Here is a 22941-nt window from a genome sequence, read left to right as displayed (position 1 = left end):
TGATCCCCTGGGCGACACTCAAAATGCAAAGGCTAGCTAACAAAACCCTAAAAAAACTTAAAGAACAAACCCTAAAAAGCAAAAAAGCAAGGGTCCCCATTTGCAATGGGGCGATGTGTGAAAACGTCACAACAGGTATAAAGGAAAAATATGTGAACATAAGAAGGGTGGAGGTGATTACTCTTGGAAAACAAAACCCCAAAAGATTCAGGAAATAGCTGCAACAAAAGAGAAAACAAATAGAGAACAATATCACAGGAGGTCAGTGGTTTGAATATGCAAAGATGCTATATGAGTGTGACCAAGATAAACAGAAACTCCGATAATCAATGTCACTATTGAACTTTTTACCATTGAAGATATCAAACATGGCATAAAGAGGTTGGTGAGGGGAAAAGCACAAGATATAGATTGGTTGCAGGCAAAATATCTAAGTGGGGTATTGTGGTCCTTGCACCTCATATCGACTGCATCTTCAACAATGTCACTCAAGAGGGTTTCCAAGAAAACTGGACAACTAGTGTTGTGATCCCCCTTCACAAAAGCGGTGATATTAACAACCCATCAAATTACCGCACTATTATGGTCAACCCCCTTTTCGAGAAGTTGTTTGGAAGCATGATTGAACGGAGGATCAGTAGTTGGGCAGAAATAGAAAGAAAAAGAGCCAAAGGACAGGTTGGTTTTAGACCAAAACATTCTATTATAGACCATGGTGTTACACTTAGATTCTTGGCTGAAAAAATATGGAATAACCAAAGGGATGAGACATTTTGCTGCTTTGTAGACTTTAGAAAAGCCTTTGATACAGTCCCACGAGACAAACTATGGAAGAGGATGGAAGAACTGGGTGTCCCTAATGAGCTTAGGGCTGCAGTTCATAGACTATATGAGCAGGTCAAGGCTAAAATCAGAACCTCAGAGGGAATGTTAGAATGTTTTGACAGTGATATTTGGGTCAAACAAGGTTCCCCACTTTCCCCAACGTTGTTTGGGCTATATATTGATAAGTTAGAAGAATGGCTAAACAATACTAGTAGAGGAGGAATCCAGTTGGCTAATTATGTAATAAAGTTACTTCTATATGCAGATGATCTCATATTAATTGCTAAAACTGGCAAGGGGTTGAGAAAACACTTCAAGACACTTGAAGCCTTTTGTCAAGGAGTTGGGATGCAAGTGAATATTAGCAAGACCAATGTGATGATCTTTTCTTTGAAAAGAAGTAAAAAGGCACAAAATGACTCTCTCTTTGAAGGTAGTTCGTCGGAAGTTGTGAATGAATACAAGTATCTTGGGCTCAATTTTCCCAACAAGCTTAGCTGGGAAACTTGTAGAGCAAAAAGAATTAAGGAGGTTGGAAAGCATTTTACTCGTTACAAAATAGGTGTAGAAATGTTGAGCTATGGGATTGGCAAACCAAGAGAATGCTTTTTGGTTTGCTTGTCACTCTAGTGATTCTTTATGGATGTGAAATTTGGGGCAGCAGTATGTCAGATCAGAAATGGAGACAATTGGAAAGATTTCAAAAGCACCTAATCTTAAGCTGTTTCAAAATTAAAATTGCTGTCCCATATGAGATTCTATTGGCGGAAATCGGCACCTATTCTTTGGAAGCTTAAATAGTGATGGTTCGTTTGGTAAGTTATCTAAAGAAGATCCAAAATATGGAAGAACATCGATGGCCTAAGTTGATTATGAAGGAAAGACTAGATAGAAGGAAAAACGTATGGATGAAGCAAAATGACAAATGGATGAAAAAATGGGACATGAGTATTCAAGAATGCCCAGACATCAATGCAGAAGTCAAAACAATTGTGAAGGAAAATTTTAGAAGTAGGTTATGGACAAAACAAGATGGATGTAATTTTTTTTATTATATCACAAAATTCAATCCCACAGGAGACCATGAAGAAAAAAAATGCTAATGGCTTAGTTAAGAACCAACTCTCATCACATAAGAGCCAGCTCTCATCACTTGAGATGTGAAACAAGTAAGTGGAAGGTGCCTAAAGAAGAATGGGAGAAAAGAATATGCCTATTTTGTAACACAGGAGCAGTAGAGACGGAGCAGATTTTTGTCATGGAATGCTCGACATACAGTGACATCCGAGTCATTTTTGAAGCCAATTTGAAAACGGACAATTTAAATATGCTTTTTGAAGAAACAAAACTCGAAAAAACGACAAATCAATTGATTAAAATTCATTGCAGAAGAGCAGATCTTGAGAAGATGTTACATACTGTTTAAAGTCCTAATGCCCTGGTTTTCTGGGGTGTGTGCTGTCGGTGGGTCCCATAGGCTGCTTTGGCTTGGTGAATGTTATTAAAATCCATCATTCATTCATTCATTTCCAAGGCAACACCATTTAAATTAATATAGCAGCCTCTTAAAAAAAATGTAGTAAGAGGTAAGTCCTAATGCCCTGGTTTTCTGGGGTGTGTGCTGTCGGTGGGTCCCATAGGCTGCTTTGGCTTGGTGAATGTTATTAAAATCCATCATTCATTCATTCATTTCCAAGTCAACATCATTAAAATTAATATAGCAGCCTCTTAAAAAAATGTAGTAAGAGGTGAAAAATTAATGTCATAATCTTGTTCGTGGTTTTAACAAAGCTAATTAATTCAACAAGAGAGATGTATCAAAGTTCTTGCTGATAGTATTGTCTATTTAGTGTAAAAAATAGAAAAACATTCAGTTAGTTTAGAAAAGCAAATTAGTAAAACAGTTAAATACTACTAAACTTTGAAGTGAACATTAATAATTTAACATTGAAAATTCAAAATTTATATCACATTCAAAATTTCATAATGGTGATTACAATGAGTATAATATTTATATGATGTCAAAATAACAAAATGGAGTGGAGGCCTCTAGTCATCCCTAAACTCCTTATCACTAGAACTGTTGGACTCAACATGGTTTTGCTCTACCAAACTAATACGAACCAGCCTTGCCTTTGTAACCCTAGCATCCTCATCAATCTATGTTGGCTCCTATAGTTTTACATCCCATCATGTTGCTGGACTCTCTTTGTACAAAAGTGTCTTGTGATCAATGAGACACAAAACACTATGTACAACCGCAAGTTTCTCTGCTCTTCTAGAGTTAAGTATGTTTTCCAAAGTGTGGATGAAGCTATAAGTAGGCTAGTTCCTCTTAGCAGTTGAAAAATAAGAAACCTAAGATAGCAATCGAATATCTAGAGTGGTAGTCAAAGAAATTAATCCATGGCATTTCCACGACAATTGGGTCATCCTATGCCATAGTTGCCATATCCATCTTGGCTGCCTTAGAATAACCCTTACGAGTGGCAAATTATGCCCTCAATATGAATGATGTTGGCCTTTATAGCATCATACATCTTTTCAGTTGTCCTAAAGAATCTTGTCTTCGCCTCAACATCTTGTATGGGTATAATTCTACCAAGTCTTTGCTTAAACCACGTGGGGTTCAATGCATAGGTATCCATGTGCAAGGGAGCGTTGAGCATCTCCCATTTTCTATGAATGTTTGGTTGAATGTGCTCCCTGTAGAATGGTAATATGGATTCCTCTTGAATGACAACCCACATTTGGTCAAACATAGTATCAATGCACTTACACATCTTCTCCAAGGCTAGGTGCTTTGGCATACCCATATCTAATGACTTGGAAAACTAAAGTAATGATGGAGACTATATTTTGCATCGCCCCCAAAAACATCACTCTTAACTACATCCTTCACTCTTTTCTCTTGCTTTGTCTTGGATTCTGGCTATCAAATTTATTCTGCTGCCATAGTTCCATTAATTACAATGTCTCTTGCAATTCAAGCATTCTCTCCAAGAGGAATGAAATAGAGGATGCATATCTAGTCTTGATAGGTTGCAAGAACTCAACCGAGAAGCTCTTTACGAGTGCATATGAAGTGTGGTGGTTGCAGATAAACATCTACATTTCTCTAGCACCATTGACTAGGGGTTCACCAAATATGTGTTAGCAATAATGCTCTAATCCCAAAATCATTTAATCCATTTCCAACATAACCCATGAGAGAAAAGAATGCATACAAGCTTACAAAATTGTAATGTCCCCTATTTATAGGCTGTCAACTCCAAAGGGAAAACAAACATTACTACCTAACATATTACATTGATTCAAAATAAATAGTTAAAGTTGCTCACAATACAACTCAATATTGTCATTACTTGAGTCCTAATTCCAAAACCCTTCTGACCCTCAATCCCAAAAGAGGGCGTTGGCTGTCTAGGGTGCTATGACACCACCTCCCTCATTCAGCCCAGCCGTCAGGAACCTCAGTCCTTTCGTCCTTGGGGCTCTTATATCTTGGAGTGGATTTACTCTGCCTCTCCCTAACAGCACCCGTCTCCCTTGGGGATTACAAGAATCACAGGAGATTTAAGATTTAAGATTTCAGACCAAGTTGTGGAAATATTTGTATTATGAATATTATAAATAGTCTTGATATTCTGAATTATATTACTGTTTGTTTTGTTATTAGTGTATTCCAGATTATATAAAGTTTAGTATTATCTAACATAACTGATTTATAAATCTGAATTACCTTATTGTGTTATTAATGTATTCAATCCGATTTATATATGTGAAATTGTGAATTACTTTGTTCTGTTATTAATATATTCAATCTGATTTATATACTTTATTCTGTTATTAATGTATTCAATCTGATTTATATATTTGAATTACTTTATTCTGTGATTAATGTATTCAATCTATTTTGGAACCATATTACACACATATTGATATATACTTATGGATATATATATACGATGATTTATGTTTAAGAATTCAACATTAGGAGCAGCATACGTACCAGTTCTTAATAGTCGGACCAGATTATTGTAGTCCGTTTTTTTTCCTTTTTCCTTCCTTCGATGACCCCCCAACTCAATGTTGGTACGATCCTTATATATTCCCTACAGCAGGTAGTGATGTTTGGGTAAGGGGATGACCCTTCCTTTGACCGCTGCCCCCATTCAGTTGCAATGATCGGTGGTAGCTCTTGGGAAATAAGGGTCCGATCCCATAGAGCATACCCATTAATAATAATACGATATATGCAGATAATAATATTAATTAATACTATACAATAAAATGTGATATTAATAAATGCATTTAATGAATTAAAATAATAAATTAATCATTAGTATATTAAGAATAAATTAGTGCATTAAAAATAATAAGTGCAAAGATAATAAATTAATCATTGACAATCAGTAAGAATAAGTGCAGAGACAGGATAAGAAGATCTAATTAAATTTATGTAGGGATATTACAAGAATCAGCATTACACAAAGATCAAATACACAACATATACCTCGAGAAAACCCTCATGAGTGAAAAACCTAGCCTCCAAAAATATCCATGCTCCATTGTATTATTCAACCATAAAACAATACAAAACATTTACAAGTTACAATGAATACATTGAACCATCAAGTCCTTCAATGCATTTCCATGTGTGCAAACATGAATCCACACATCCGATGTCATGCTTTACAAATGCAATCCTTCAAAGGACTAAATACAATGATAGCCCAAACCACGAGGGAACCTTAACTAGCAAACATGTGCTACAAAAAAAATCTCATTGACCCCTCATTTAATATTGGGTACTAAGTTTTTTTATTTTTTAAATATCTTTACCTAATATTAAACTATTACAATATAACATTACATTGTTATAATACAACTCATCAAGTGGCCCCAATAGCAAAATCTTCATGGAATCTCTACGTGTTACGTCTCCTAGGTGCAACACACATAATAAATAAGTAATACAGTTTTAAACATTATGGAAGGTGTACACCTTTCCCAATAATATAAGATGCCAAAAATAATTTTCTTGCAGCTTTGCACACTTGGGCTGCATTTGTGACTACTTGGATCGCATTTTGTTGTTGGACCTCCTCAATAGCATCTTGAGGATATGAAATTGAAAATCAACATCTTAGTGATACAATGAACAATCAACCACCCTAAGAAAATGTGGGCCCTTTGTACATGTAACCATGATATTGATGAGTGGATGGTGCCTAATGGTCGTCTACCCATCATAAGTATACAACATCCACTTTCTGACCACCATTTTTTCATTTTCTTCATTAACACATTTATCTTGGCATAGTTCTTTTCCAAGATTGTGGTCCTCAATTTAGTCTCACTGGTGGCACATGATGGGCATGCCCTTGCTACCATCAACGTTATCTCCTTATAATAAGGAAATTGAGCCACATGGAATGGAATGTCATTGACAAAGAAGAATTTGCCAATGGCATCATCTGTATCATCCTTCAGCTACACATTGAATAATTTAGCTATTGGGTTATGACCATCACTTGTCAACTTGTGTTTCCCCCTAACGTCTACTGTAGAGTCCCTTGAAGAAGAACTTGACATATGTGCAACTTGCCTCTGCAAAGTAGAAGTAGAATAGTGGCCAGCTCTGATATTGATGACTCTGCGGCCTGTGAGACAGAGAAGCAAATATAGGTGCAACTGCATTTTCTTCATTGACAACCCATAGATTATATATCTCAACTTTGTATTTTAGGTTTGCCAATCTTCTGAAACATTCACATGCTTCCATACCTTTTCCTCATATATGAAGAAGGTGGGCATTGCCTCTAGTAATGCTGCCATAAAATTCAAGTGCACAAAAATAACACTTCCACAACCTTGTGCCCCTAGATTCCCAAACTTGTTCAATATTTTTGTTGCAAATTGTTTCAAAGGAGACTTACAATCAAAAGGAACCTTAGCATACTCTGGTATTAATGTGGAGAGGCAATTTATACTTGTGATTGCACTTGCTATAGAACTAATGGTTTGGGGTTCACCATCCTGATCACCCCTCTCAGCCTCAACCTTAAATAAATAATTGGATCTAGTACTTTCACTTTGAAGCTCAACCTCATCCTCCCTCATGCCATGAGAAATTATTATGACACCGCAATAAACAATATAAAATTTATAAGTTTATAATTCTAAAATTTAAATTCAAACTATGCATGTAACATCATAAGATTGCACGAAGCGCAAAAGTAGTTGATACACAAATAAAAATCATTGTTCTTAATCTTTGTTAGCAAAGGATTTCACTTTTCGTTTTCTTACTTTAGGGCACATGAAGCACAAAAACAAAGGACAAGGACACACAAAAATTTTAAACTAGTTTGGCAAAATAAACTTCAATGTCGAATCTTGATGACAACATGGACAACGAACAATGAACAATGAACAATGAATATGCTCTTGCAGCCATGTCTTTGAAATGATCAATAAAATTACAATTTGAATATTAAATCATAGTTGAAAAACTCGGACTCGCCATGGACTCGGCAAAAAAAAAACCGTAGTTTTACAAAAAAACATAAAGAAATTAATGCATTTAGAGAACATAAGAGCCATAATTGAAACATTACACATGTCACATACTCATAGTTTCAAACTTTCAACTCTAAAATGTATAATACCAAGATTTCTTCAATGCTAATTATGCTGTTATATGGAGCCTAATCAGACTTCCATCGGTGCAATTTCCCCTACTTCCATCGGTGCAATTTCCCCCTATATTTTTCGACGGGGGTTTGGGGGCAGCGCCCCTTGCGCGCTCCCTGTCGCGATATAGGGTGGGGTCAAGGGGCAGCGCCCCGTGAGGCCAAAAATACTTTTATTATTTATAAAGGCGTCGGGTGTTATTTTTCTTTTATTTTTCACTCCCTCAGTTATGCCAAATGAAGGCAATTTTTTTTAAAAAAAACTCAATTTGTTTTTAAAAAACTCAATTTTAAAGCTTGCATGACTTTTTTTTCTGGGTCGCGCGATTCCATCTGAAAGACTCGCGAGTCCTTGCAAAAGACTTGCAAGTCTTTCAGATGGCCTCGCGAGTCCTTGGCGAGTCGACTCGTGGCTACCATGGACTCGCGAGTCCGTGGCAAGTCCACGAGTTTTTAAACTATGTATAAAACTAAAAAAGATTCAAAAAAGTCATAGAATCGTATCTTATGCTTGAAAAATCCTTACAAGTTGTGTAGAATTTGTACATGCAACAATTCAATCACACTCTCACTTCTTCATGGACTCTTTTGCACCTCTTCAACCTTGTTGGAATGAATTTGAGTAAAAATGAAGATTTTGGGAGGCATTGGTAGGATCAATTGGCAATTAGGGTTTGGCCTCAGGCATTGGTTTTGATGAAAAATTTAAGATTTTTTTGCCTTTCTGGTATGGTCGTCGTAGGAGACACCATAGTGTCCTTGTGACAATGGAGGGTTGCATGGGCGTTCTTAAGATGTCCCCGTCGTATGACAATGTCTTGATTATCTCTGCAGTAACAAGGGGACGTCTCCCCTACGTCTCCATGTTTCACAAACGTTCTTGTCCTCGAGATGCTTAGATTTTAGGCGGACACGTCCTTGCATTGTAATATTATAACTTGAGACAACAAAAAATACCTCATATTTATCAATTGTAAAATATATTTTTTATATTAAATAAACGATAAAAATAAAATTTAATATTAGCTTTAAAAAATAAGCAAAATTAAAAAAAAGAAACGCTACAAATTGTAATGAAAAAGATCATTGTGATAGCTTCAACACCATCTTTCTTGCCACCTATCATCCACCCTATTAAAACTTGTAGAACATCTCAAAGTTTTTTGAAAGCCTACTTGGTTTGCCCTAAATAACAATACCGTTAAAATGTAAAATCTTCAATAATGTTCATAGTGCTTAGTATAGTATAGCGGCACCAATCAGATACATTAAATGAAAATGCAGAACATCTCAAGCTTTCTTCAAAGCCCACTTGCTTTGCCCAAATTAGATTTATTAAATAAAAATACACAAATCAAGGTTAAATTTTAAAACCATTAAAATCCTAAACATAACCATTTGTCTCTAACTAGTTTTTCATCACAATAGATTACAAACTAATTAGCCGATAGGCTTTGTTTTAAGTGGACTTGCTCCACTACATCTTGCCGTGAATATTGTCTCACGCCTGAAAATTAGCCGATAGGCTTCTGTTGCGAGAAAGCTCGCGTACGGAGAAGCGGAAAACCTGTCTCACGCCCCTAAATCGTTGTTTGACATGACTAAACTGTTTTCAGGTAACTCGCTAAATTGTTTTCAGGTAACTCGCTAAACTGTTTTCAAGTCACCAAAAGTCAGTAGCAGTTTTGAATCAAACAGAAAACCGTGCGCTATCCCAACATTGTTCACCATATGATCCACTGATCAAACAATATTAATTTAGTCTCTGTCCCAGTTGATAAATTTATCCAAGTAAGCAAAACAATTACAAATTCTATAACAAAACCCACAAAAAAATAAACATAGAAAAACATCTCGACTAGATTTCACAATTCAGGGCAAAATGAACAGTAAGAAATGTGGGTCTTACAACGACTATTGTTTCCTCTAAGAATTTGTAACAGTCCTTTTTGGAAACATTAGCAGCAATTACATGAACAGAGGGATCGCCCATGGAGGAGGACTTATCAACAACAACCTTAATATGGTCTTCTGTTCTGGCAACCAATACCAATTTCGCTTCCTTCTTGGCATATTAATAAGTCATTTGCAGCCATCAAATTAAGCATAAACTCAACACGTCTCAGATTTTACAAAACGATTGAACATTGCACAGTGGGCTTTCTTCAAAACACCACCTTCTCCAATTGTAGAAGATGAACCACTGATAGAATCACTGTCCCCTGCATATTCTCAGAAAATATGAAATGGTACAGCCACCCACACATCTTCCTCAATGCCAAGAAGAACATCGCCAATGGAGGAAATGTCAAGTTCAGACACATTTATATCAAATCCACATCCCTTTCAAATGTTGCCTATAATACTTTGGGCTCCTGATTATTTTTTTAGTGCTATTGCCCCTCTGTCTTGAGCACCATCTCCTTATAAAAAAATGGGATATATATATCCAGAAGACGCATGTAATTGTATTGACAGCTAGTCCATAAGCATCATCTGCTTATTGCAAGTAGAGGTATGTATTGAGTAAATCATAATTGTATCTAGATGGATTACCAGTTCAGTTTGTACACTTGAAAATGTTGTATTATTTTAGCACTTCCTTGCTACCATGGTGTTTTGGTCTTATTTGAATATATGTAATTGTAATGGTTTTTATATTTACGTAATCTTTTATGTAATTTATATTTTATTTGATTAATTGTTTAGTAATAATATATTGGTGAGTAGTCCAAGGGGTTGAGCTTAACTGGTTAAAACATTGGGTTCTCACAGTGGAGACCCAAGTTCAATTCCCAATAGGGACATCTAAAGTGGAATTCTAAGTTGTGACTCTTGGCCTTCCATAGGATGGGGAAGGTCTTGGGGTCAATCTAATCAAACATAATAATAATAATAATAATTCAAAGATATTGGTGAGTAGTATATTTTAATATTACATTTAATTTATGGTCTGATTTTTATTAATATAGTAGAAAGTTTATAAGGATTTTGACTAAAAAACTTGTTTTAATTATAAGTTCTATATATACAATCAATTATTATTTATTTAAGTGACACATTTTCGTATTAAGTTAGGTTTATAATTGATCTTTATTTCAATTTAATAGAAATCTTAGAGAGATTTACATTAAAAAGAATAATTATAATTGCAAGCTTTAGAGACATAATCTATGACTATTTACTCCAATATATATTAATTCTCATGCATTCATCATTTGAAATCTCCTTTATTGTACACTCACTTGCACTTACTTCCATATATCTGTCCTTTACCTTGAGATTGCATCTCTATTTCCATAATTCATTTGTATGATATTTATGATCAATAACACAACACATAGGAATAAACATAAAATATATTCAAATTCAAATTCTAAGATTTTGCCCCTTCATAGTAGTCACTATGAGTCAAGTTTGCACATATTTTTGTAAGATAATGTTATGTCTTGATATTTAAAGACATTCAACATGTCATGCAATTATATAATCACATTTCACAAATAAAAACCAATCACAACAACAAAGAAATCAACCTCAATTTGTTTTTTTACATGAATGAAAATTAGAGTAATTAAACAATATGCAATTTGAAAGTCAATCATGAAAGAGCAATAATAGATCTTAAAAAACCCACCAAGGTTCAAAATAGATCTAAAGCCACCACTCACTTATAATTTCCTATCAGCATATTTCTTGAACCTCCTATAGGTACAAGTGCTAGTTTAATTACATGCCTTGTAAATTACCAAGTACCTTATTATGCTCAAACTTGACAATTCAAGATTCTATTTGAAATGGTTTTTTATAAATAGATTTTATTACATTTTATAATTTTATTATTATTTATCATAAATTGCTTTATGTTGCCATTCGTTAACCTACCACCGTCTTAAATGAACTTCAGTTCAAAAACATTACTTGTTATAATTAACTATTGTAGAGAAAAGCACAATAATGAATCCTGTCCATTCGAGAAACAAGCCAAACAATTATCACGTTAATAAGTTAAATTTGGTATACGAGAAAGATTGTCAATATTTTTATTTATCATTTTTTTAAATTGTAATGTCAGTTTTTAGTTTTTATTTTGTTCATGATCGATAATTACTAGCACCTGCACCTAAAGAAGGCACAGATGATGAATTGGAGGAAATGAAAGTCATTTTTATTGAGAATAATTAAAATTAAGTATTTATTATAAAATAATTTAGTAATCACTAATTATATTTGTAGACATTAGAATAATATTTTTATTATTATTTTAAAATATTATTACACTAAATCATATCTACTTTTTAAATGAAACTTACATATTCAATTTTAAAACCTAAGTTGATGGATAAAACTAATAAAAATAATTAAATACTAGTTACATGAATTTACGAAATTTATTAAAACTAAATTGCTGAAATTTAGTACCATTCTATAATTTATTAAAACTAAACTAAATATAAATTAAATAATCCACCAAAATATTTACAAATAAAACATCATGTACAAATGCAGGAATACAATACATAGTTGTTTTTCTAAAAAAAAAAAAATTGATAACAAGAAATATATAGTCCTTCAAAAGTAATGATTGTTGATTGCCTTTAATTAGTGCAGTAGGTTTGCAATACTTAGAGCAATAATTTTTTTAATTTTTTTTCTAGGAAAATGTCGCTATAAGTAAGTTTTTGTTCAATTTATTATCTATTTTTAATAATCTAGTAAATTATAATGATTAACAAAAATAAATATTCATTTTTAAAACAGTACAACAGTTACTATTTTTTGACTTTCAAATATTTGAGCAAATGTTTTAATGACCATTGTTTGTTCTTCTAAAATGGTCATTCTTTTTTAATTCTTTTAAATTAAAGAGTGCAATTTACATTATTTATAATACTATTATGTTTTCTAATATTACAATGATTTATAATATTCATTTTAAAATCATTTTATGTTCCAAATTTTTAAAAATATTTATTATCTATTTTTAACAATCTATTAAATTAAAATAATTATAAAGTATAAATAAAAATAAATATTCAATTTGGAACAATTGAATCATTACATTTTTTTTTTTTGTGATCGGTAATAGTTTTTGAATTATATTAATGCAAAATTTTAAGCATATAGAAATGCAGTCTCCCATAGTCCATTTACATACTGTAGGCAACAAACCCCCATACCACCCACAACCATACAATATGTTCTAAAAAACCATACAACCTATGCAAGTCCAAAAAAGACCAATATGCTGCTTCCGCCACACCCAAATATTATAGAAATGGTTTAGTTTTAACAGTTAACTATTATCATAAAATTTGTAAAAGCATATAAAAACAATGGCCAAATGGCCACTCTCTCTGCCACCCTGGCTCTCCTTCTCCCCTCCCTCCTTGGTGGCCGGAGCTTTACCTCTTGCCGCTTCACATTTCATCTTCGAAGTCGGGGTTACCTTCCAAGCTTGCCAGCAACTGAATAGCCCATCCTTCCTCAAACCTGTTTCTCAGATCTTTACCAGCTTCCATCCGTGCTACCCCCTGTAATGCCTTCAGGACTTCGTCCGCCCTAATTAGTTTCGCACATAGCTTCATAGCTTCCCATCCTATACGAGCACATTCACGACATTGTTCTTTTATATCATCCTCCGGCCAATGGACAAAAGGCAGCGGCTCCTCTTGGTCATCTCCCTCATTGATACAAATTCCTACTCGAGGCACAACCCACTCCAGAAGTGAGCCGAGATTGAGCAAGTACTCCTCATCAATCAGTTTGGTCAATGTGAGTCTAATCTTCTCGACCTCCGACTCAAACTTGCATGCCCATGCCAGAATCAAAGAGTACACCTCCATATTCGTTCGGTATCAATGATGGACAAACACCACCTCTTCTACAAGCATGAGGCGAGTTGCACTCCACAGCTGCTTCGCCTTGTAACTAAAAAGTCCTTGCATCCTCTTCTTCGTCACCTTGCTCAAGAATGGCACCAACTTCTTATCTGTGCGCAGAGTGAAGTTTGCTTCCATAGTCACCTGCAAATTGAAACTGCACCAGCTTCTGCAATGACAATGTCATAAAAACCACAAAGTAGTGCAATCAATTAAAAAGCACACAAACACTAGCTCGCAAACCAAAAGGAAATAAATTCCTCCGCCGTCGTTTAGGATGAGTAATGAATGCAGAAGTGATGGCATAAATGCCATGAGATTGCACGGAAGATTTGCTGCATCCTCCACCTGCACCAAGACGTGTGACCTGCCAAAGATAACTACCACATTCAAGGAGCAAGCGCCAACTTGCATGGTGTACTTGCCAAAAAACTTCCCTCGCTTGCGTATTGCAGGCTGCAAATTCCTTAAAGATTGCATTTAAGACCACCTCCATAGTCTTCCATCTCCTTTCCACCACTTGGCCGTATAACTGTCCATATCACATCCAATATTAGATAGTAAATCTGCCACTGCATTTGCTCCTCGCTTGACATGGGAGACACGAAATTCCACAAATGATTTGAGCTTCTCTTGGATCGTAGACACCTAGCGGTTTATTTTCCAGCATGGTGTGTTGCCTTTAGCAATTGCGTTAATAATCTTGAGAATCTCCTTCCAAATGCAGCCATTGGACTTTTATATTTAAAGCCAACTCAGTTGCCGAAAGTGCCGCCTGGACCTCCGCTTCATTATTCGTACCGTCCTACAAACGTTGTGCTCCTTAAAAGAGGATAGACCCATTGTCATCCCTCGCCACCACCCCAACACCCAAGATTCCTAGATTTCGTCTTGAAGCACCGTCAAAATTGACCTTTATCCACTCTTTACTAGGTGGTTCCCATTTAACATCCCCTATATCAGAAAAAGGATCAACCCCCGAGGACCCATTAACGGGTTATCATTACATTTTTTAACTTCCAAGTATTTCAGCTAATATTTTAATGGGCATTGTTTGTTATTTTTGTTAAAAGAATGTATTTTATAAGTTTTATAATATTAGTGTTTTGTAATATTACAAAATAATTCAACAGAATTTGACCAAGACTTCCTGTTCTCATACAGGAGGATTGCTCTTTTTTTAAGAAAGCAAATTTGTATATAAATAAAACATATAAACAAAAAATAAAAAATAGCGTTGCTGTAAATATTCCTAAGCCTATATTCATATGTGCTCTACAGGCACCAAGGAAACACATCCACATTTAGCAGATTAAAATGATAATTTTCTTGGTCTTCATAGTATGGTGAATGCTGTAGTTGATAATCAGGTCTATGCAGTTGTTTCACATAAGAGGAAGTTTGTCGCTAAAGACATTCCAATGCAAGTTGGTCATGTGCCTATTGAGATATCTCCAATTTGTCATGTCTCAGCTGTTGTTATTCCGGGTTGTTAGAACCCTGGGGTTCTTGTGGATAAAGAGAAAAATGTTGCTGTGGATGTTTCAGTGTGTGAGGATGTTTGGCCAGATGATGGTTCTTTTGATGATGACATTGATGTTGTTCATTCTCCTTGTGGAGGGTTCAGTCTCTTAAGAAGAAAGTGGAGGGGTTTCATTAATTATTTTGATGAGAAAGGAAATAAGAAAAATTGTTAAGGTGTTATTTGGTGATTTAACTGTTTGCATGAGGTTTTTTTGGGCTGTTGGATATGCTGATTTTTTTTGGCCTGCTTATATGGTTTCTTTCGACTCTTTGTCATATGAGACTATATTGGCTGATACTTGCTGTTCCTTCGTTTGGAGTTCTATGGACATGGCTGGCAGTTTTGGTGATGGAAATTGTTTTGGTAAGATTGAGATTCTTATGTGTTTTCAAGTTCTGGTGATATGGTTCCCAGAGTGATGTTTGTAATGTCGAAGGTGCTACTTCTAATGCTGGTTCATGGTGTAACTGATGGTTGGCATCTTGTGGTTTCGAGGTTCTTGTTCTTATATCATAGTGCTGGATCTTTGTGATTCTTGATTGCTCAGATCTTTGTAAATTTTTTATGCTTGTTTAAGCTATATTTTTTTGTACAATTTCCAATATATATATAAAAAAATAGTAGAGCCGCAGAAAGCAAGTTATGCAATGCAACTCTGCTTGAACTTTAAAGACATATAACCTTCAACTGATTGTTTTGGACTTATTCCAAGTCTTTCATAATAGGCACACTCTTGTAGTTAGTGCAACTTACATTCATTGCTACTTCATGTCCAATAGTGGATGACCTATAGCTCTACCTCTGTAATAACTGTAAGTATATATAATTGTTCTTTTTTTAGATTGCTCTTGGTGTATGTATAATTGTTCTTCTTGGTGTATGTATATATAATAGTACTGAGTATGATAGAGTTAGTGCCAAACTAAGTAGTTTGTTCCTCACCTTTAGTTGGATTTAATAGTGCATGTGCAAATCCTTTAAGCTTTCCACACCTACATACATGTACCTGGACAAACTACGCTCAAAATGACTATGTAAATGTCTTGGAAGATTGCTTTATATTTCTGGTATACATTATTCGGTCAGGATAATGTACGTTACACATTTACTACTATTTATGTTCAATATGTTGAATAAAACCAAATTATAAAGCAGCGCACCTGATGCAGCAAACAATATTTTATCTGCAACATAAAAATGCCAATCGTATTTGCTTGAAAGATGGTGGCAAAGGTTGTGGAATGAATGCCTAACCCAATTTACTTCAGAAGCAGGAAGCATGGTGGGAAGGATGGTGGCAAAGGTTGTGGAATTGCCAATCGCTTTTGCTTGAAAGATTCTAAAGCCTTCACAACAAATCTATTTTGTACATATCCTGCAACCATTGCAGTCCACGAAACCACATTTCTTTGAGGCATTCTGTCAAATAATTCAAATGCCTTGTATGCTTCCACATTTTGCATACATATCAACCAGGGCAGTTGCAACTACAACATCTTGACAAAATCACATTTCACGCAATTATGACGTTCCATTAAATCACTTTTCTTTGAGGCATTTTGTCAAAGAGTACAAGTGCCTTATCAACGCTTTCACATTTTGGGTACGTGTATATCAGGGCAGCTGCAACTACAACAGCTGATTGAAGTCTTCTATCCTTTACACTTTTTAATGGATGTCAATGCCCTGTTCCAAAGCTCCCATTTTGGCACAGGCAGGGAGAAAGTTAGTGGAAGTTGGCTTTATACCTGCCAACTGCATTTGCTTGAAAGTCTCTAAAGCTTTTTCAGCAAATCCATTATGTGCATATCCTGCAATCATTGCAGTCCATAGAAAACACATCTCTTTGAGGCATCCTGTCAAACAGTTGACGAGTCTTGTCTATGCTTCTAAAGTTTGCAAGAATGTCTACCAGAACAATTCCAGTCACAATATCTGACAAAAATACCCGTACTATTATGCTTTGGTGGATGTACATACCCTGTTCCACAATCTACCTTCCAAAAGCAAGAATATTGTGTGCTTAGAACAATTTCTATACAATTCATGAGCCTGATGGTAATCAAAAGAAGTTCAATTGATCTGATTAACCCTACAAAAACATTAATAAAATTTCAACCTACAATAACACACAAGTATACCAAACGTGACCCACAATTTGGAATGCATAGTATCATAGCCACTAAATATTCAAAAACCTTAATTCACATGTTTTCCAACCACGAATTTTGGTACATCAACCCAATAAAATCAACAATCAGAGTTCAACCTAAAATTACAGACATGTAAATGTCTATCTACAGTGCGCAATTTTCTAACTGAACCTACTGCAACAAACCCAAAAACCCAAAAGAAGAAAAAACCCAAAACCTTCTTAATAAATTCTATCCACCCAAACCCAAATGACATCCATATCAAAGTTACACACCACAATTTTCTAACCACAGAGAAACACGCTCACAAATAAAACGAGAATCAGAACATTGTATCATTGCTAACTTCCATTAAAATCTGATTTGACTTACATTAATCCAACCAAAAAAAACGTTTCTGAAATTCCAACTACGGTAATCCATATACAACTACAACCAACCCATAATTTCCAAACCCAGCGCAGCATACCCACTAAACTTAAAAGGTTCAAAACCCGTATTTAATCCATATTTTATTACAAAACTACCTAAAATATAAACCCTAATTAAGGCCAAAATCCTCCAAAAAACCAAGACGGTGAAAGAAAACCCTAAGAACCAATCAATTATCCACTGGCTACCACTGGCTATTCAAATTTCTAAAAACAAATGAGGGCCAGATTTTGGGTTTTCACGATATATCAACACCTAGAGAGAAATAATGAATATATTGCCTATGAAATTTAATACGACGGCGATCTGGAGCCATCTAAATTTAAGTTCAGAAACCAATTACATGTTGAAACCAATTACATGTTCTAGATCTAAGATTACAATAATGAAAAAAATAAGCAGTTCAAGAGGAAGTGCATGAGAATTAAGAAAAAAATTCAGAACAGTAAAAATATTGTCAACAAGTGACTGACATCAATAATTACAATAAAAAAGTAGCAGCAGCTGTTTCTAATAATATTAGCTACATCAAAAGTCAAATAACACACATTTTTGATAGTCCATTACTTCTTTTATATGTTTTTTACTATCAATAATACTTTAGTGCAGGCCTGGAATTTGATGGTCTATTTGGCCCTTTTTCTTCTTTTAGATCATATATGACAACTAATAAAATTATTAGACCGTATGCATTGACAGTCTTTTTTTCCCAAAAAACCGTACATATAACACTTTAAATTATTAATAAACCGTAAAAAATCATAATAGGCAATATTAAAAAAATCATATGACAGACGGGCCGTCAAATTCCAGGCCGGCTTTAGTGTTCATAAATATTTAACAAATTCATATATCAAATTGTAAATACATTCTCTTAATATAAATTCATCAATATTTAACAAATATTTATTCTAAAAAATTACTAACTTCAATTTACTAATAACTATAATCTTTATTCACATAATCAAACTGTAAAATTGCGATACATTCAGTTAGTAAGATCTAAAAATCTATTATCTGAAACTATTATTTGATTTGCCTTCAAAAAAATATATTACAACTTGTAACAAATATTGTTATTACAACACCATAAAGAGAAGTACTTGCCAATCTAAGAATCTATTATCTGAAACTATTATTTGATTTGCCTTCGAAAAAATATATTACAACTTTACAACATCATAAAGAGAAGTACTTGCCACTATATGGCAGTTAGTAAATTTTCAATTGTTAGAATTTTAATTTTTTAATCTAATTTTAAATTTTTATTTGTATATATTTTTTATATTTTTGTTTCATTACTTATTTGATTGATGAATAATAAGCAACATTTATGTTCTTTTAATTTTAATTTAACATTTATTTAAATATAAACATTTAAAAAAAAATAAATTTTCAATTGTTAAAATTTTAATTTTCTTTTTTAATAAATTTTTTAATCTATTTTTAAATTTTTATTTGTATTTTTTTTATATTATTGTTTCATTACTTATTTGATTGATGAACAATAAGGAACGCTAATGTTTTCTCTTAATTTTAATTTAACATTTATTCAAATATAAATATTTGACTTAAAAAAATTATGATTTATATTATTCAAATTTATAGTCTATTTAAAAAAAATTAAATTAAATTCTTAATTTAACTACTATTTATTATCAATTATAGTTTTTATCTCTACTTAAAATGAATTTTCAAATTTTGCGGGACTTGGTTCAATTGACTAAAGATCTTGTTTTTAGCAAGAAGTCACGAGAAGCTTGTCCTTGTAGTATCCTACTCAGTCTTTTAAAAATTAAATATAATTATTTTTATTTTAAATTAAAAAATATTATAATTTTTGACTTTTAATTTTGATAAATCATTTCGTTCTTTTAACTATTAGTTTTTCTAAAGAGTTGTTAACACTTTTTCAATGATCATGAATGATTCCTCTTAGATTATTAAGGCTCAACCTTGATATTATATTGAATTTTAATATATTAACAAAAGTTCAATTTAATAAATGTTAAACTATTTGTATTACTAATGAATATATCTTATTTAATTTTGTATTAATAAAAAACAATACAAATGTTAATTATTTGTATTATTAATAAATATATCTTATTTAATTTTGTATTAATAAAACAGTTCTGAAAAAATGTTGGAAAAGCACATTAGGATTAAAAAAAAAACTAACCCTGAGACAACGGGAATAAACAAAAGAATCTAGACAACTAAGCTAACTTACCAGACAAGATCGAATAGGAAGATCTTGAATGTTAACTATTTTTACCACTAACTAATTTTCCACCAATTATATATTGGTACAATATTAATATTTTTCCAAATTCTTTCATTTTATATGTGAAAGTTTTATTTTACGACTTTTCTTGCACCTCTCTGGAGAAAATAGAATGAGGATTATAGGTAGTACTTTTGCAATTTTAATTGACCTACTCTGGCCATTGCAGCTACGAAGCTCGGCTAGTCAAGACGGTGGTGAATGACCTGATCATGACACTCGACAGAGTGCCGTTACATGTTGCCAAGCATCCAGTGGGAATAATCAATGTGAAAGATGCCATCATTCAGAAATTAAATCTTAACTCAGTGGATGACGTGGTTAAAATTGGAATATGGGGCATTGGTGGTATTGGAAAGACCACGGTTGCCAAGGCCGTGTACAATGAAGTTTATGCTTCTTTCAATGCTGCTTCCTTCGTATTTAATGTCCGCGCCACTGCTGCAAAGGCTACAGGTCTTGAAGAACTGCAAACAAAAGTTCTCAGAGATTTATGCAATTACGATGAAAAAGTGGTCCACGGTGTTTCTCAGGGCATATCTTTGTTCCAAGATCGTTTGCGAAGAAACCGTGTGCTGCTTATTTTGGATGATGTGGATACTGTTGAACAACTGAATGCTTTTGGTGGGGATTGGCTGACTTCTGGTGGGGATTGGCTGGCTCCTGGTAGCAGGGTTATTATAACCTCCAGAAACAAACACATTCTGAATGTTGCTAGGGTTTCATCGGAATGCGTCCACGAGATGAGTGGATTAGAGCTAACTGAAGCTCTCCACTTATTTAGTTGGCACGCTTTTCTCGGACCATCTCCAAGACCCAAATACGAAGATCTCTCCAAAGAAATAGTGGAAGCTTGCAAGGGGCATCCTCTTTCGTTGGAAGTCATTGGATGCTCCCTCTTTGATAAACAAGGTGACAAAAGTTGCTGGAGGGAAACTCTTGACAACATTAAACACAACCAAGATATTTACGACGGACTCATAATCAGTTATGATACCCTGAGTAAGGTGGAAAAAGAAATATTTGTGGATATTGCTTGTTTTTTTATTGGAGAAAAGAACACATTGCCCATTATTTTCTGGAAATTCTTGTACGATGTGGTTGAAGGTCCTTTATCTAATCTTAAGTTGAAGTCTCTCATAGAGATTAAAGATGGTGTATTTCATATGCATGACCGTTTGCAAGATATGGGGCGGGTCATAGCTGAAAAAGAAGAAAAGCGCACCCGGCAATGGAAGGTTGACCATTTGAGCACCATATCCAACAATATCAATTTGTCTCGCCTTCGACTCAGAGGAGGCAATCCACAGAGGCTTGAGGTGCTTAACAGCTCTGTTCTTCGCTATCTTCATTTGCAGAATCTGTCCATTCAAAATATGACTGAAGACACACTAGCCATGCTTCCTAGAAGTTTGATCTGGTTAAGGTTGGAACATTGTCCTTTTGCAATTGGAAGGAATAGATCAGCAGTAGATGAGCCACGTCACTCCAGATATATGGACAACATTTGGGAATTGAAGGTTATGCAACTAAAAGACTGCGCTGATTTGGATAGCGTTTTCCTCTCTTCCCTGTTTTCACCTCCTAACGACCTCTCACAGTTGCAGCACTTGGACTTGACATGTTGTAAAAGATTAACCAGCCTCCCTGATACCATTGGCAACCTGTCACAACTCCAGCATTTGGACTTGGGATGGTGCGATAGATTAAATAATCTCCCTGATACCATTGGCAATTTGTCACAGTTGCAGCAATTGAATTTGGAAAGGTGTGTAAGCTTAGATAAGCTCCCTGATACCATTGGCGACCTTACCAGGCTGGAGCGCTTGAACTTGGAAAGCTGTCGAAACTTAAATAATCTCCCCAGTAGCATTGGCAACCTATCCCAGCTGCAAAACTTGAACTTAAGATGTTGTGATAGGTTAAGTAGGCTCCCTGATGGAATTTGCAACTTGGCAGAGCTAAAGAACTTGTACTTGGGAAAGTGTGAAAGCTTAGATTCCCTTCCTATTAACGTTGGCGACCTGTGCAAATTGCAGCACTTGGACTTGGAAGGGTGTATAGAATTAAAATACCTCCCTAGTACCATTGGCAACATGTCAGAGCTCCAGCACTTGGACATAAAATGGTGTAAGAGCTTAACTAATCTCCCTAATGCCATTGCCGACCTGCCAAAACTGCAACTCTTCAAGTTAAGTTTGAGAGGGTGTGAGAGTTTATGTAAAATCCCTCCTAGGATTTTCAGCCGGCTACAAAAGCTGGAACTCTAATGGTGCTTCAAGTGTTGACAGCACAGCAATTGAAGCTTTCTTATTAAATAGAGTTGACTAACGAAGCTCAAACTTCGTGTGACGTTTTTGTATGGGATGGGGAATAAACTCAAGCTCTCTGGAATGCATCTGCACCTTACACTTGTTATTTGAGCTCCTTCAGTTAACGGCATGGAAGATCTTGGTTCAATGGCACGTGAATTTAATTTTTCTGTGTTTGCACGAAAACAGTAAAACATAGAACATGTCTTGCGGCACTTTTTTTCTTCGATTTGAGATAACAATGAAGGAGGATGAATGATTTTTCATAGAATATTTTACTTAAATTTTTAAAATTAAAATTGAAGTTTAGGTTGATTTATTGTTCTAAAATAATGTGTTAATTTAAAGCGTGAAATATTTTATTTGATTTTTTTAAATTGTTTTTTTAAAGGAGTACGTTTAGTTTATTTTAAGGGATTTGGAAATTATGGAGGAATCTTATAGTATTATTATAACATTTATAGAAAATCGACGCTTCTATATTACTTGGATATTATTTATAAAAAAAAATAATTATGATTTGATATGTTAGGAGTTTGATGAAAAGAGAAGGTATATTTTCAAGCTCCCAACCCACACAACTAGTTTTTCGGTAGGTGTGACGGAGAACACTGGAGCCAAATTAGATCCATAGTTGCACAAGATAGATTCACAAGTGTATAAATATGTTATAGGTATAGAAGTGACCTAGACAAATAGATAATAGGTTTTCATATTTTAGAGCATTAAACTTGATTATCTAATTTTTTTTTACATATTGATGATTCATTATCATACACTTGTAATGATCATATTTATATCAAATTTCTAAATAAGTATCATTGTTC

The 22941-nt window shown here is 34.3% G+C and overlaps 1 protein-coding gene across 1 annotated transcript in view; it reads left to right on the top strand.

Moving 5' to 3' along the window:
* The window catches only part of LOC131050267 (disease resistance protein RUN1), a 38761-nt gene extending 16332 nt beyond the window's left edge, over window positions 1–22429 (top strand). Inside the window, exon 2 of the mRNA XM_057984456.2 lies at window positions 19972–22429. Coding sequence (XP_057840439.1) covers window positions 19972–22072 — 2101 coding nt within the window. The 3' untranslated portion in view covers window positions 22073–22429. The remainder of the gene's footprint in view (window positions 1–19971) is intronic.
* Window positions 22430–22941: the final 512 nt, after the last annotated feature.

This window comes from Cryptomeria japonica, unplaced genomic scaffold (genome assembly GCF_030272615.1).
Source record: "Cryptomeria japonica unplaced genomic scaffold, Sugi_1.0 HiC_scaffold_17, whole genome shotgun sequence".
NCBI lineage: Eukaryota > Viridiplantae > Streptophyta > Pinopsida > Cupressales > Cupressaceae > Cryptomeria > Cryptomeria japonica.
This window is presented reverse-complemented; position numbering and strand designations above follow the sequence as displayed.